Source organism: Aptenodytes forsteri, unplaced genomic scaffold, assembly GCF_000699145.1.
Source record: "Aptenodytes forsteri isolate BGI_AS27 unplaced genomic scaffold, ASM69914v1 Scaffold242, whole genome shotgun sequence".
NCBI classification, from domain to species: domain Eukaryota; kingdom Metazoa; phylum Chordata; class Aves; order Sphenisciformes; family Spheniscidae; genus Aptenodytes; species Aptenodytes forsteri.
Genome location: NW_008795253.1, coordinates 1,593,141 through 1,607,074, shown reverse-complemented (window position 1 = coordinate 1,607,074; position 13,934 = coordinate 1,593,141). Strand labels below are relative to the sequence as shown.

Here is a 13,934-nt window from a genome sequence, read left to right as displayed (position 1 = left end):
ACTGCACTGTGCATCACTTGCTTTGTGTATTATTATTATTATCATATTATTATTATCATCATATTATTATTATTATTATCATTTTATTTCAATTATTAAACTGTTTTTATCTCAACCCATGAGTTTTTCTCACTTGTGCTCTTCCAATTCTCTCCCCCATCCCACTGGGGGGGGGGGAGTGAGCGAGCGGCTGCGTGGGGCTCAGTTGCCAACTGAGGTTAAACCACGACAATATTCAGTATCTTATATGTACCTATACATGCAACAGCATATAGGTTAAGAAAGTTAAACACAATTGAAAACAGTCATCTTCACTGTAAATTCACTGAAATACATCATAAATTCATTTAATCCATGTTATACAATAAAGAAAAATATGCATAGGAAGGGAAACTATTAAAACATAGTTTGGGAGTGACGCTTGCTAATTAAGAAGGTTGTATCTTGGATGTAACCTGCATTCTCTGCAGATAACCTATTGGCTCAAGGTAAATACATTAAAATATAGAACTTGGGTTTGCACACAAAATGGAAGATTAAAAAAAAACTTCCTCAAAATTCGGAACTGAAAGTTCCAGGAGCTGGAGAAATGTTCTTTAGATCTGTTGTCATTTGACCTACATTTTCTTTATTCAAGGAAGAATAACAATGGACACAATTTCAAATTTGTAATAGATTTTGCATCAGAACACTGGTATTTACAAACTTCATTCATACCATCAGTGATATACACTGTGATTGTGTGATCTATGAGAATTGATTAACACCTAATTTTGAACACCAGGTGCCCACAGACAATTGTGCACAATTTGTAGATAGAAACTGCTTACTCAGTAAGCAATGAACTCAAGAATACTGTATATTGCATATGGGTGATATATATTAGATGATAGAAGTGGAATCTGTTGAACTGTTGACCTCTGCGTTATTTATTTGGTTGTAATGACACTCAGGATGGATTGAACTTCTTTTACTTACGATGAAAGGGTACACTTAGAATCATCAGGGTAATCCAGGCAGAGTAAGAACATTACAGACCTGTGAAGATATACAATTATTTAGCATCTTTCAGGCAGAAAACTGAGAAAAACAAATGAAGAAATGACACAGACTCAACAGTATTATCATGTCTAAAGCTTCCCTTCAATGATATTTATCTTAGAACCTACTGTGAATAACCAGAGCTGTGGATACTACTGTGAATAACTAGTAATTCTGCAGACATTCAACAGTGTTTTTAACTGCTGTTTAGATTTTCAATCCAAATAAAGATTTTACAGTGAAGTGGAATACATGAGGCCATTTTCTGTGTCTGACATTGTGTAAATACAATGTTCCACTTAATTTTACAATTATACAATAAGGTGTAGTGTTCTGCTTAAAGCACGGCTTAAAAATGCTAAGTCTGAAAAACGTGAGATTTAAAATAGATGAGGTGCTTCTGCATTTATGGAGGATTTTCACTTACTTGTAATTATCAGTGCAGGTGACATCATAACCAAGGGTTTTCAGCCTGTTTTCTAGTATCTTTACAGTATGACTTCCACAGGAATCTCTGTGAGAAAGGATTTTAATATTATTGCAAGACTTTTATTATCTAATTTCCTTTCACTGAACTTGATGGAATTAGTAAAGTAAATCCAATCCCCATTACTTTGCCTCTTCCATATTCCTTAACAGCTACAGAAAACTGGTGTACATTGCTATTTATACTTCATTTGCTTACAGTCGTTTACCATTTTATACTCAGTTTGCAGAGACTGGAAGATTGGCTTCAGCCTGTGCAGCATTTGCAGATTCTATTAACCAATATTCCCACATTTAATATTTCACCAGACAAACAGGAAAAGAGCTAAATAATTTTGTAAAATAATAAACGTTTCATTTGTAGTATTCTTTGGCAGTGATTTAGATGGTGCTAAAGTTGATGATAGCTGTCTTTACAGTGTAAGTTGGTTATAATAAACTAGAATTATTCTTCTTGTTAGAAGCTTGTCCTCTGTCTTGAATATAGAACAATAGAAAAACACAGGGAGAATGAAAAAACCCAGAAACAATCCTAAATGCAGCTTCTGTGTCTAGCACTGATTTTTGTTTTGTGGTCTAATTAGCAAAAGAAAGCTTGACATAGTACAGAACCTACTGAGACCTCTAAAACTTGCACCAATGTCAAGTATTAAGGTCAGTGTTACTTACCCCAGTAAATACTCATGACTCTAAAGAAACCATATGAGGATGAACAAACTAATTGTAAAAAGCAATTAATTAAAATACACAAAAATTCCCATGCATCCAGACAAGTACAAACTGAAAGATAAATTAACATTCAGTGCTTGTCTTAATTTTTCTTTGTAATAGAAGTTGCAAAGGTGAGCTATATTTTTCCAGAAAGGTATGATTCTTTGATTTAAAGACAAAAGCTGAGAAATGCTAATCTGAACCATGCTTCTCTTGTCATAGACTCCACAGCACTATGGTAAAATACATGGTCTGGGTTGGCCATGCCAAAATTTGATGAAAGAGAAGCAAAAGGAGATAGGAAAGAGAAGAGATGGGATGTGAAAAAGAAACTACACAAAATTCATGGATATAACTAAAAAGGGTTGAGTAGCAAGAACAGAAACCTCACGCTCCTAAGAATGCAGATGAAACCAGGGATTCAGCCACCAGTGGTGGATATGGTGACACCTGAGTCTATGCACATTTGTAGGGGCCCCCACAAAAGCTATAATGAATTAATTCTTCCTTTAATCAGTCCCAAACCAGGCCTAATTATTTTATTTTGTTAACTTCAAAGTCCATTTTCCACTGTGTTTCTGTTGAAAATCTTCACTTGGTCTTTGACTATTTACCAACAGGCTATTCTGTTTGGACTGATCTGGTTTTTGTTTAAATGTAATTAACAGCAGAATTAGACCTGTTAAAGCCTACTTTTTGTTGTTGGATTGATTTTAAGTATTGAGAGAAGATGAGCCCCCTGGTGGTATTTCCCTACTTCTACTGATTTCCAAACAGTTAAGATAGGTGTAAATGAAAAGGGTGCAAGGCGAAAGAAGTATTTTACGTGAACATTTAATCTGAAATTCAGACTGACCCTTTTCTTAGTAAAACTGTTGGTGATATATCTTCACGCAAGTACTGAGGTCCACACATGCATATCTCTAAACTAGTAAGTGGACTCCAGACCTAATATTAGAATTTATTTTTATTTTGTCTAATTCTAGCATTTATATACTCTTTGGGAATGGCAGAGTATGCCTTATATGTTAGTGAAAGCATCTAAAATATTTTTAGTTTAACTGCTATACAAATATAACCAAATACAAAACTAAGGTGAAATTTTGAAGACAGGTTCAACAAGGAGAAATGGATTTTTTTTTGAAGATATAACTTACATATCTGGTCCTTCAATATCATCCACAACCCAGATGACAATTTGTGAGATTTTGTCTTTCTGGAGATTAGGTATTTCATAATCTGCAAAAAAACTGATTCAAGAAACAAACATTTAGAACTATAAAGAACAGGAAAAAGAAATCTTTTTTTCTCTTTGCAGTAATCAAAGCTCTAATACTCCTGTAGGATATGGGCTTGCTTTACATTTATATCTTCTGATTACAATCAGACTCAACACAGAGTAGAAAAAATCTGATTGACATTCTGAATGTCCTCAAAGGTCAAAGGCATTTAATCAGAAGTTTTGTTTTCATATTCTTCATCTTAGAGGGGCTCAGCTGAAAAAAAGTTACAACTTAGAGGTGAACCAGAATGAAGTGAACTTTAACAAATGCAAACACAAAACAAAAAGCATTTGATACTTAGCAAAAAAAGAAAAAGGTCATTCTTGTAGTTACTGCTTTTAGACACAATACAGTTTTGCTTTAAATAAAAAACGAACAACAGCCACAAGACAAATATATTTTCAGATACAAAATCACAGGAACAGTAACATGAAGTATTTGTCTAGGATACATAAGACCATAAAGGAGAAACTTCTAGACGTGTCCATCTCTGGCCTAGGAAGAATCTTCCACTTTATTGCCTTGTGTAAATTGACTTTGATAGGTATTTAAATGGCAATTAAAACAAGACAATAAAATGGCAACTAAATCTTCTTACATTAAATGGAAGATGCCAAATCCAAAGGATTATTTTAATGTCTGTAAATTGAATTTTTTGTGAGATGCAGGCATTTCAATGCCACAGATTTCTACCCCTTCCAGCAAGATGTACTGTAATGATTTCCTACCTTTTAATTGCTCTTTTTTTTTTTTCTCAGAAAGCTTGTAAGGGCTGTGTCTGCACTGAGCCTGAGCCTAGGTCTGTGCTCTGATTTGCCTATCATGGGTCTTTTTAAATGTCTACATCTGGGCTGAAGTGTCTCTTAGCCACTTTAAATGCTCTGAGACCCCCCCAGACTAGAAGGGACTGTTAGTTGTCACCTCCTGGATGGGACCGGTGGTGACAATGTGACCACCGCCCTGTCCTCCTGGTACCTGCAGGCAAACTACTGGTGCTCTGGCGTGGAAGCACAAGACACATGGTGGTTGTCAGTGTCCGTTGGCAGCCAGCCGAGATGTGTTCATGAAGTTAGCAAGTTAATTTAAACTTCTGGAGAAGTGGAACATGAGGAGGTGGATACCAATAGTTGCCCTCTCTGGTCAAGTCTGGTATGGCGGCGGCTAACCAGAGACCAGTAGCAGCAACGGTAGGTTTGCTTCTCTGTCTAAGGTGTCCAAGCCTGTCTTAAACACATAGTGAAAATATAACAAAAAATAAAGATTCCAGTTATTTTTAACTCATTTGCTCATTCATGCATATATTACTGCCAGCAAAAATGCAGCTTCCCCCAAAATATAAAGGAATCTTTAACTAGAGGAGTCAGAAACCATGAAGGAACAATGTACAACCAACTTCAGTAAACCAATTCTTGAACCAACTAATATTATTAAATAAGTCTGCCAACTACATTCAAACTGTGTGAATGAGCAAAGTTATTTTGCAGTGATGTGAGAAATAAATCTTAACTGAAATGGTAACAGGTAACTTAATGATGATTTAAGTGTACAAACTGTAATGCAGGATAAACTTTGGAAGTGGCTTTGAAATGCCTGAAAACAGATGAGAGAGATGTTTAGGAAGACAGGTAGATCTTTCAGATTACCTTCTGCTATTAATTATCCAACTCTAAGCCTCTTTCAAACAAGATCTCTTAAATGAATTCAGTCATAAATGGGCCAGAAGATACACAGCAAAGAAAACAGATGGAGTAACGGGCTTTGTTTTTTTCATGGCAGGCTCTGTTCCAGTGGTGGAGATTTCACTGGTCACGATACAACCAGATAGGTGACCCAGGGAACTGGTAGAAAGAATTCATTTATGTATAAGAGGTTTCTGAAAGAAGGAATCTGTAGATTAACAGAAATAAGGAATCTGATTCTGAAATAAGGACTCTATACGGGTACAAACTGTAATGCAGGATAAACTTTGGAAGTGGCTTTGAAATGCCTGAAAACAGATGAGAGAGATGTTTAGGAAGACAGGTAGATCTTTCAGATTACCTTCTGCTATTAATTATCCAACTCTAAGCCTCTTTCAAACAAGATTTCTTAAATGAATTCAGTCATAAATGGGCCAGAAGATACACAGCAAAGAAAACAGATGGAGAACGGGCTTTGTTTTTTTCATGGCAAGCTCTGTTCCAGTGGTGGAGATTTCACTGGTCACGATACAACCAGATAGGTGACCCAGGGAACTGGTAGAAAGAATTCATTTATGTATAAGAGGTTTCTGAAAGAAGGAATCTGTAGATTAACAGAAATAAGGAATCTGATTCTGAAATAAGGACTCTATACGGGATTCTGGGCATCGACCTGCTGCCAGGTATTATCATCTGCAGAAGACTTGATCCCAGCTGACTACCTGACCAACCCAAGGAGACCTTTTAAGTCTTCTTGATTAGCTGAAAGCTGTGTACAGAGATGGACCTTTTGGGGGATGGAGGTAACTAGGTAGTAGGTGTTTTGGAACAGATGGTTCTTGTTTCTCTCCTATCCGGAGATAAAATTAACTTTTTAATGTTTATTTTTAGTCCTCAGTGAGCACACAGGAGCAGGATCTGTTCTATGGAGTTTTTTTAAGATCTGCTTTGGACAGGACAGTTGCTGAGGTAAGGAAAGATGTATTTTTCATCAAAGGTAGGCAGTCACTACAGCCACATATTCAGTAAAAGTTCTTAAGGGTGTATTTTTACAATAAATCTTAAATATAAGCTTAGATGAACTTCTGCATAGTGGTACACTTGTAAATCAAGGAAAATACATCTGTCCTTAATATATGAGGGAATAAGGAGAATAGGGAGCTAATCCTTGCTATTATCCTTCTCAGTGAGATTTTTTGCTTTCTTAAACCATAATGGATCTCAAACTACCTCCTCTCTTGGTCATGGAGAAATAGCAGGAGCAAGCACTTTCGCTATAGAACTTACCAAGTTTGCTCCTAGGCCTGACAGAGGCTACACTCCCTGTAATGATGTCCTTGGAGATGTCCCTGAATAGAAATTTTGTAACACCCATCTTTGAAGACAAACATATTTTGCCACAGTATGTTGGCTGACTTGAAGGCTGCTTTCAAAGAGCATTCATCCTGCTTGCCACAGCAGTTTGTAAAATGCAGGAGTCAAGAGGACTGTTTTCATCCATTTCATGTTAATTCCTGGGGACGATTAACGGTTGTCCCCACAACTCAGCAGACTTTGATGCAACAGGCTCTTTCAGCTACATTTCTCATGCTTTGTGCAGCAGAAGACCCGAACAACCGGTTGACCCTTTTTTTGCAGGTATCAGACCTTGTACCCATAAATAAGTCAGTTTTCTTACCCTGGGTCTGGATAAGCTCCTCCGACTGCAGAACCATTCAACAAGACATGTATCACCCCAGAACTGTGCTGCGCATACTGCAATACATAACAATTTTTTTTCAGAACTCATCTTACAGATTTGTCATATGACTTGGTATTGTATTGCAGGCAACAATGACCAAGGAAAGAATTTTACCAAGAAGAGTATCAGAATTGTGAAAATAATATCAAACTAGCACCCTAGCAGGCCACTGCAGTAGAGAGGACAAGAATTCAATGCATCTTCTCAAACCATTTTCTCAAACCTATAGTTTTTTCAGCATAGGAGGAAAGCATTTTGGCACTCTGTTGGGTTTGATCTGTGAATAAAGGCTGTCAAATGTCACTTACGACCTGTATTCAGTAGACAACTAGTGTGCTGATTCTGCTCAGTATACGCTTAATATATATTAACAAAGCTAACACAGAATTTTAACACATTATCTAGCTAATGTGAAAGTTAGGTTCCCCTTGCTACAACACTGTACCCAGTCTAAAAAAGTGTATTTGTATCATAGAAAATAATCTAGCACAGTTACAGACTTAAATCTGTGTTGATCCAGTGATGTTTTCCTGAACCACCCAGGACACACTCACTAATGTACGAAGTCAGCACTAATACGTTATTTACAGTGATTGAGGCCATCCTCCAGAAAGATTCCACTGCGTTGTTTTCACATTCCTCCGTGGTAGGGCAGGATTCATAGTCCAGTCCTGTAGGAAGGCATGTGATTTGTGCTATCAGAGAGACGGTAACGACCGTAAAAAGTGACTTTAGAAAGCAATTAAATATATTCCTGCATTACTCACTGAACATACAAGATGGTCTGACATAACACTGGAAAGCTGACAGCTGTATTTTTTTCTATCATTTTCCATCCTTTGCAGTTTACACAAACAATGACATTCTGTGGACTCAATAGTTTGGCTGAAACAGCTCTAAATCTATACCTGGGATGCAGAGAGCTCCACATTCAGAGGACTGAGAAGGACATTTAGCTCCTGTGCAGCACTGTTTAGATTTCACTGTGTGCTCCTCTGACTGCAATGTTAAATATTCACACAAAACAGCAGAGAATGAGACAGTGAAGCTATATCTGATTTTTCTTGGGGTAAGAGCAAAATGAGCTCCTCCAGAACACAGCAGTCGGTCTCCATTATGGTTTTACAGACAGATGTTTAATATAGCACTCATCGTCTTACCAGTGCTGTTTGCCTGCCCACACCAGTTTAGAAAATCTCCACAGAAGCCAAACAGAGTATCACCCAGAGACATGTAGCGACGGCCTCTGCCAGCAAAGCTATTGACTAGCAGCTGATTATTTTCCCAGAAGAGAGACTATATAAAAAAAGGAAAAAAAAAAAGAGAAGAAATGAACTATCACTTGGGTGTAGACACAATGAGATTATGGGGTGTTAAAAACAGTTTAAAACATGTTTTGGTATTTCTTTCAAAATCAAGCTAATAACCAGAAATGTTAGCTACCTCTTTAGAGGAACAAAGTTTGTTATTACAGTGATGTAAATTATGATTACTAGAGGCTTGAGGGGCATTCATACCATGCTGGGAATGGATATAGACCTATATTAAATATAGTTAGGCCTAGCTTTGCCTTCCTCAAAAGACAGATTTAGGAAAAGGGAGAAAAAAGGGAAGACATATTTATAAGTGAGATATATCTTACCAGAATTCTTTCATACTACTCTGTTGGCTTACAGTGTGAAAAAATCATGTCTAGTTGTTATTACTGTGTTTGCAAAACTCTTTCATGAATTAAGCTATGTTGACAGGAGTATTTCTTGGTTTAGCTTGTATCATTTAGAGATAAGGAGTAAGTGTGCTAGAAGAAAAACTGCTTTAAAGCACAACCTTTTAGAGAAGGCCAAAGCAAGCTTTCTGATGGGATACGATGGCATGAAGAGCCATGTTTTTTGCACTTCTACAGTTCTGTGCAATTGCCAGCACATCAAACGCTTACTGTTTTCTAGCATATAATGGCGTCTTATCTCATTTCTGCTTATGCTTGTTTAACATGTCAATGCCCTTGGACTTGGCTGTGAGGAGTGGAAGCAAAAGATGATAGCAGGCACAATCTTTGCAGGCAGAGCACCTAACTTGAGGGAAAGTAGAAGTGGAAGTTCAGGGACTACAATAGAGCTCCCGGCACTGCAGGAAAAATGGGGGATCTTTGTAGAATGAAAATAGACAAGTTGCTGAGAAGTTACTGCACAAAATAAATGCAGCCAAACACATTGAAAAATGCCATCAGGCTTGAGCCTAGTTTGTTAACTACAGACAGGCCAAAAATTATGAATCATGAGTCAGCCACAGAAGGACTCTTGGTCTATTTTGAACTGTGTCATGGAAAATCTGCTGGATGTCACAGGACTGTTACCATAACATTAATAATCATTACCTTGTTAGGTGGAATTGTGTGCAATGACAGGTTGATAAATAATTCATAGTCCTTAGGTAGAATGCTGCAAGGATCCTTGTTAATAAATGCATTTTTAAATGCTTCCCATATCTCTGAACAATTCTTCTCACTGTAATCATTGAAACAAACAAATAGAATTGTTTTTTCAAAGGAAAGCAAGAAAGTAATTTGTTCATAACTTCTTCAAATTCCCAAATTAAAAACCCTACAAGGTTAAGATAGAAAACTGAAGTCGGGGTGGTAGAAAACTTGCAACCCAGGAAGAGCATATAGGTCTTGTCTTTTCCTGATTCCTAGCAGCAGCAGATTAGGAAGAAGTAGCAATGAAAATATAGGATTTACAGTGTGGAATTAGAAATACATAGTAATTCAACAACAGTCTTAGAAGGTACAGTATACACAGCGAGCTTGCTATGCAGCATTGTAGAAATAGTGAAGAAAACAGCTTGCTTTGAAATGTTCCATATTCAAAAAGCCATTTCAATTAAAGCATAGCTAAATATGCAAAGCTACTGGAACATAAAATTACTCTTAAAATGTCAGATTCAAGTGCAGGAGGAGTTACTAAAAAGTTTCCATGGTAGAATAATGGTTTTGACAAAGAGATGCCTTCTGTGTATATAGGCCCTAGGATTATGCAGCTTTACCTTGCTGGAATGACTACACTGACCGTGTGGGGGACACACTGTCACTGTGCAGTAGCTACAAGAATACTGTTAGGATTCAGCATTTAAACTGCTCGTGTGTGGGGGGCTGAAATAAGATGCTGGGCTGTGCACTTCAACAGTTCCCTTCTGCCAGCTCTGCGCTGGGGACAATAATCTCCCGTGGAACGACAGGACAGGCCATCTAGGGATGGAAGTGTCTTATCGCTCTGGATTTGCAGGATCTCATGTGTCACAGCTCTGAGCCTGCCTGGAGTAATTAAAAAGGGAATTGCTACTTTCACCACTTTCCCACAATATCTTCCCCGCATATGCTGTGATAATGTCTATGCTGGGAACACTCTGCAGAACAACAGTAGTCCTGGTAAGTAAACCAAACTTTGCCATTAGAATGTTTTGCTCATTTAATGTCATCCATAGACAGTGGGCTTTCTGCTGGTGCTTCTCCTTGTGAGATTTTTTAAGTAGCTGCTTTGCGACGCTGAATGTCACAGATACTTTAAAGTTAAAGGACCCACTGTGAGGAGCTATGCAGCTCCCATGCAGGAAGTAGACCACAGATTCTCTTACAGTAATCTCTGGTCATGCTTACAACAACTATATAAAATAAACCAATATACCAGAAGCAAATAATGGGATCTTGATCTGAAAATCTTCAGTGATGCAATATGACCCTTGATCAGTAGTTCCAATGTTTAAATAGCCTTAGTTGAGAAAAGGATTTGCACCCTATTTCTGATTTCAAGCTGTTAAACTTTAGCTTCTGACAATTGTATATACTCTGCTATATATACAGCTCTGCTAGAGCTGTCTACTATAAGCACTCACTTATTCATGCTAGTACTTGTAAATTATGATCAACTGAACTCTTAACATCTTTCTTGACAGTTGAATCCAGCAGTAATTTTCTGGTTAAGTCACTTACTGTATTTTTTTCTTCATGTCTTCTCATCCAGGTTTGAACAGCTTGTAAATCAGAAGGATTATTCTGCTCTGTTACTCAAAATTTCTTAGCTGGCAAAAATACTTTTTGAAACTACAGGGTGGGGAAGGACTGTAGCTCAGGACAATTCCTTCCAATCTTAATAGACACTAATAAGTCGTATTAGATTTATTTCATACTAGTCAGTTAAAAAAAATGTTTTCAAAACTTCCATTATATACTACCAATAAAGAAATATGGGGGAAATGCACTACAGGAACATTTGTGTTATATAGCATACTCCTACTTGAAAATTTCAAATATGATTTTCATTCAAATCCCGCACCTCTACATGACCATAATGTTTTGTAAAATGCCTCTTTTAACTGCCATTTTGCATGTTCTGTTTTAACGTAAAGGAAAGTTTTTCTTATGTTTCTATAAACATCTTTATGTTTTAACTATGTTGCAGTGTAAAGACATGCTTTGCTAGCTTTTCTGTTAGCAAAGTATTTTTAAAAAACTATTCTATTTACACATAAATTCAGAAGCAAAACCTATCCAGGTGGCTATGCCTGTGTAAAAGCTAGCCTGGGGGCAATTAAGAAACAGACAATGAACAGAAAGGGTTATAAATAATTAGAATATCTGTTTTGCACCTGTGCAATATAAATTTCCATTTTGTTTAGATTATACTATTTGCTTATAGACCTAAGGAAAAGAGAAAAAAACACATTAAATTAATTGTGCAGCTCTTATTTTTATAATGTCATTTTGGGCCTTAATTCAGGAAAGCAGTACTGATGTCCAGCCTGGCTTCATGCTATTCTGAGTAAGAATACCTTGACGAGTGTGTTCAGACTTCTCAATTTTAAAATTATATTGTGAAATTGTCACAGGAATTAATTAGACCACAAAACTGTCATAAATATGAGACATATAGAAATACTTTCAAGAATATTGTATTTACATTTCTAGAAGCCCAAATCAGTTAACAATAAAGTTAACATTTCCACAATAACAATCCTTTATGTTGCTCATTTTAGTGTATTCTGTATTATTAGTCATGTCCTGCTTCAGATATAAATGAAGTGACATCTGTTAACTCCAACAGGAACTCTACCTATGTAGAGCCTACTGCAAGACCAGACTTCATATACCTGTACAACTGTTAACTGACTTTAGTTTTTATAGTTTGTATTATATATTGTATTGTAGCTGTGTAGAAATCTATACTTAAAGTTTACTGGCACCTTCCACTGGGACGTGTTTATAAATCTGCCAAACTTGAATTGTTCAGCTTAAATTTTAGTACCGTGTTATTGGCATTAGGATGATTTTTTCTTCCATGGGGAACTTGAACCAAAACGCTTCTGGTAAGTTAAGAACGTTATTAGGAAGAAACATGTTGGTTTGCCTTGTTAAAAGCCATGAACCTGTTTTCAGTCCTGTATCTTCCTGTTTTGCAGCAGGAACTGAAGATGGGAGGTTGGGGGAAGAAAGTGATATTTGCTGATATTATGCAACATAATCTAACCCTGTTTAAGACCACGATTCAATGCTGCAGGAACCCAGCCAGGCCCCCTCTGCAAATACCTCTTCAAACTATCAGGAAAAATTTTAGTGGCAGAATAAAGGACAACTCCAGGAGACTGTCCTTCTTATTTTTCTCCTTTTTACCGAAGTCCAAACAATGTAAGGAAGACAGAAAAAGTGGTCATTTTAGCAAAGTGTGTGACTTACCTCCAGTTCTATGTAATTAACACAGACAATGAAAGCTCATGGGTAATCATACTTCAGCAGTTGATTACTACTTGATTTTTCAGGTGGATGAGCTAATCAGTCTCTTTCAGTACCACAGGATAGCTATAAAGTGTAGTGCTTTCCTTCTCACATGACCTGACATACAAGGCATGCAAAGTAAAGCTGGTCTTCCCAGGAGCACTGCCAGATTTGGTACTTCAGACATACCATCCCCAGCATTTCTGTGCAGTGTTCTCCTTACAGAACACTGTGACACTAGGGGGGGGAGAAATGTGAAATAAGAAGTTGAAGGATTAAAAATCTTGCCTTAATTACACAACGTTTATTAATACGACATCCATCAAAGTTCCTTTTTTGTTTCCAGACAGCTACAAGCATGTTGGCTTCAATAGGATCACTTTCATGACTAGGAGCAAAACATCAGGCTTCTGATTAACAACCATTTTGTACAGAACATAGAAAACTAATTCAAAAACAAGCAAAACTTACCCAACAGCAGGATTCACAATTCTAATATAGTCATAGCATCTTCCGATGACAATACTTTCCAGGCTTTGTGTTGTACCTTCACCTTTCCACTTCTTTCCCTGCACTTCTGAGAAGCTGTTCATAAACAGAACACAGACAAGTAAGAGAGACAAAAAAAGGCTCTTCATCATGAATTCTTGACAACCCAAGTTCTTAAAAAAAAAAGGAGAGTTAAATAAAAAAAGGAGACTTAAATGATACAATTTAAATGGAAACCTGGAGGCTTAACGTTCAGTATTTTCAATACTGGCTATAGCTCTGTACACAAAAGACGAAGTTAGACGGAAATCTGAACCTTGCTGGGGACAGTAATCTAACTGTTTCCTGGAACGATTGCAGCACAGGGATACATCACTTCCTCGTGCCTAACTGTTCCCCACTTCAGAAAAACGAGCCTTTTAAGGTCATGATATTGCCACCTGGTGATAACTGGGAAGAATTACAATGTATTTCAGTAAAAGGAGAAAAAAACCTCTTACCACTTCAGTATTTATGATGCCTTAGGTTTGCTTAATACTCGTTGCCATGCTACACCTTTGTCCTGGTTTCGGCAGGGATAGAGTTAATTTCCTTCCTAGTAGCTGGTACAGTGCTGCGTTTTGGATTTAGGATGAGAACAAAGTTGGTAACACACCAATGTTTTAGTTGTTGCTAGGTAATGCTTACACTAGCCAAGGACTTTTTAGTTTTCCATGCTCTACCGACTGAGAAGGCTGGAG

At 37.1% G+C, this 13,934-nt stretch overlaps 1 protein-coding gene across 1 annotated transcript in view; it reads right to left on the bottom strand.

Moving 5' to 3' along the window:
- Positions 1-13,518, bottom strand: part of LOC103898760 (ADP-ribosyl cyclase/cyclic ADP-ribose hydrolase 2) — a 17,184-nt gene extending 3,666 nt beyond the window's left edge. The window contains exons 1-8 of the mRNA XM_009279101.2: positions 13,177-13,518; positions 9,316-9,445; positions 8,102-8,237; positions 7,530-7,612; positions 6,879-6,955; positions 3,396-3,488; positions 1,469-1,555; positions 979-1,038 (exon numbers count right to left, since the gene is read on the bottom strand). Of these exons, the coding sequence (XP_009277376.1) occupies positions 979-1,038; positions 1,469-1,555; positions 3,396-3,488; positions 6,879-6,955; positions 7,530-7,612; positions 8,102-8,237; positions 9,316-9,445; positions 13,177-13,346 (836 nt within the window). The 5' untranslated portion in view covers positions 13,347-13,518. The remainder of the gene's footprint in view (positions 1-978; positions 1,039-1,468; positions 1,556-3,395; positions 3,489-6,878; positions 6,956-7,529; positions 7,613-8,101; positions 8,238-9,315; positions 9,446-13,176) is intronic.
- Between the last annotated feature and the right edge of the window lie 416 nt (positions 13,519-13,934).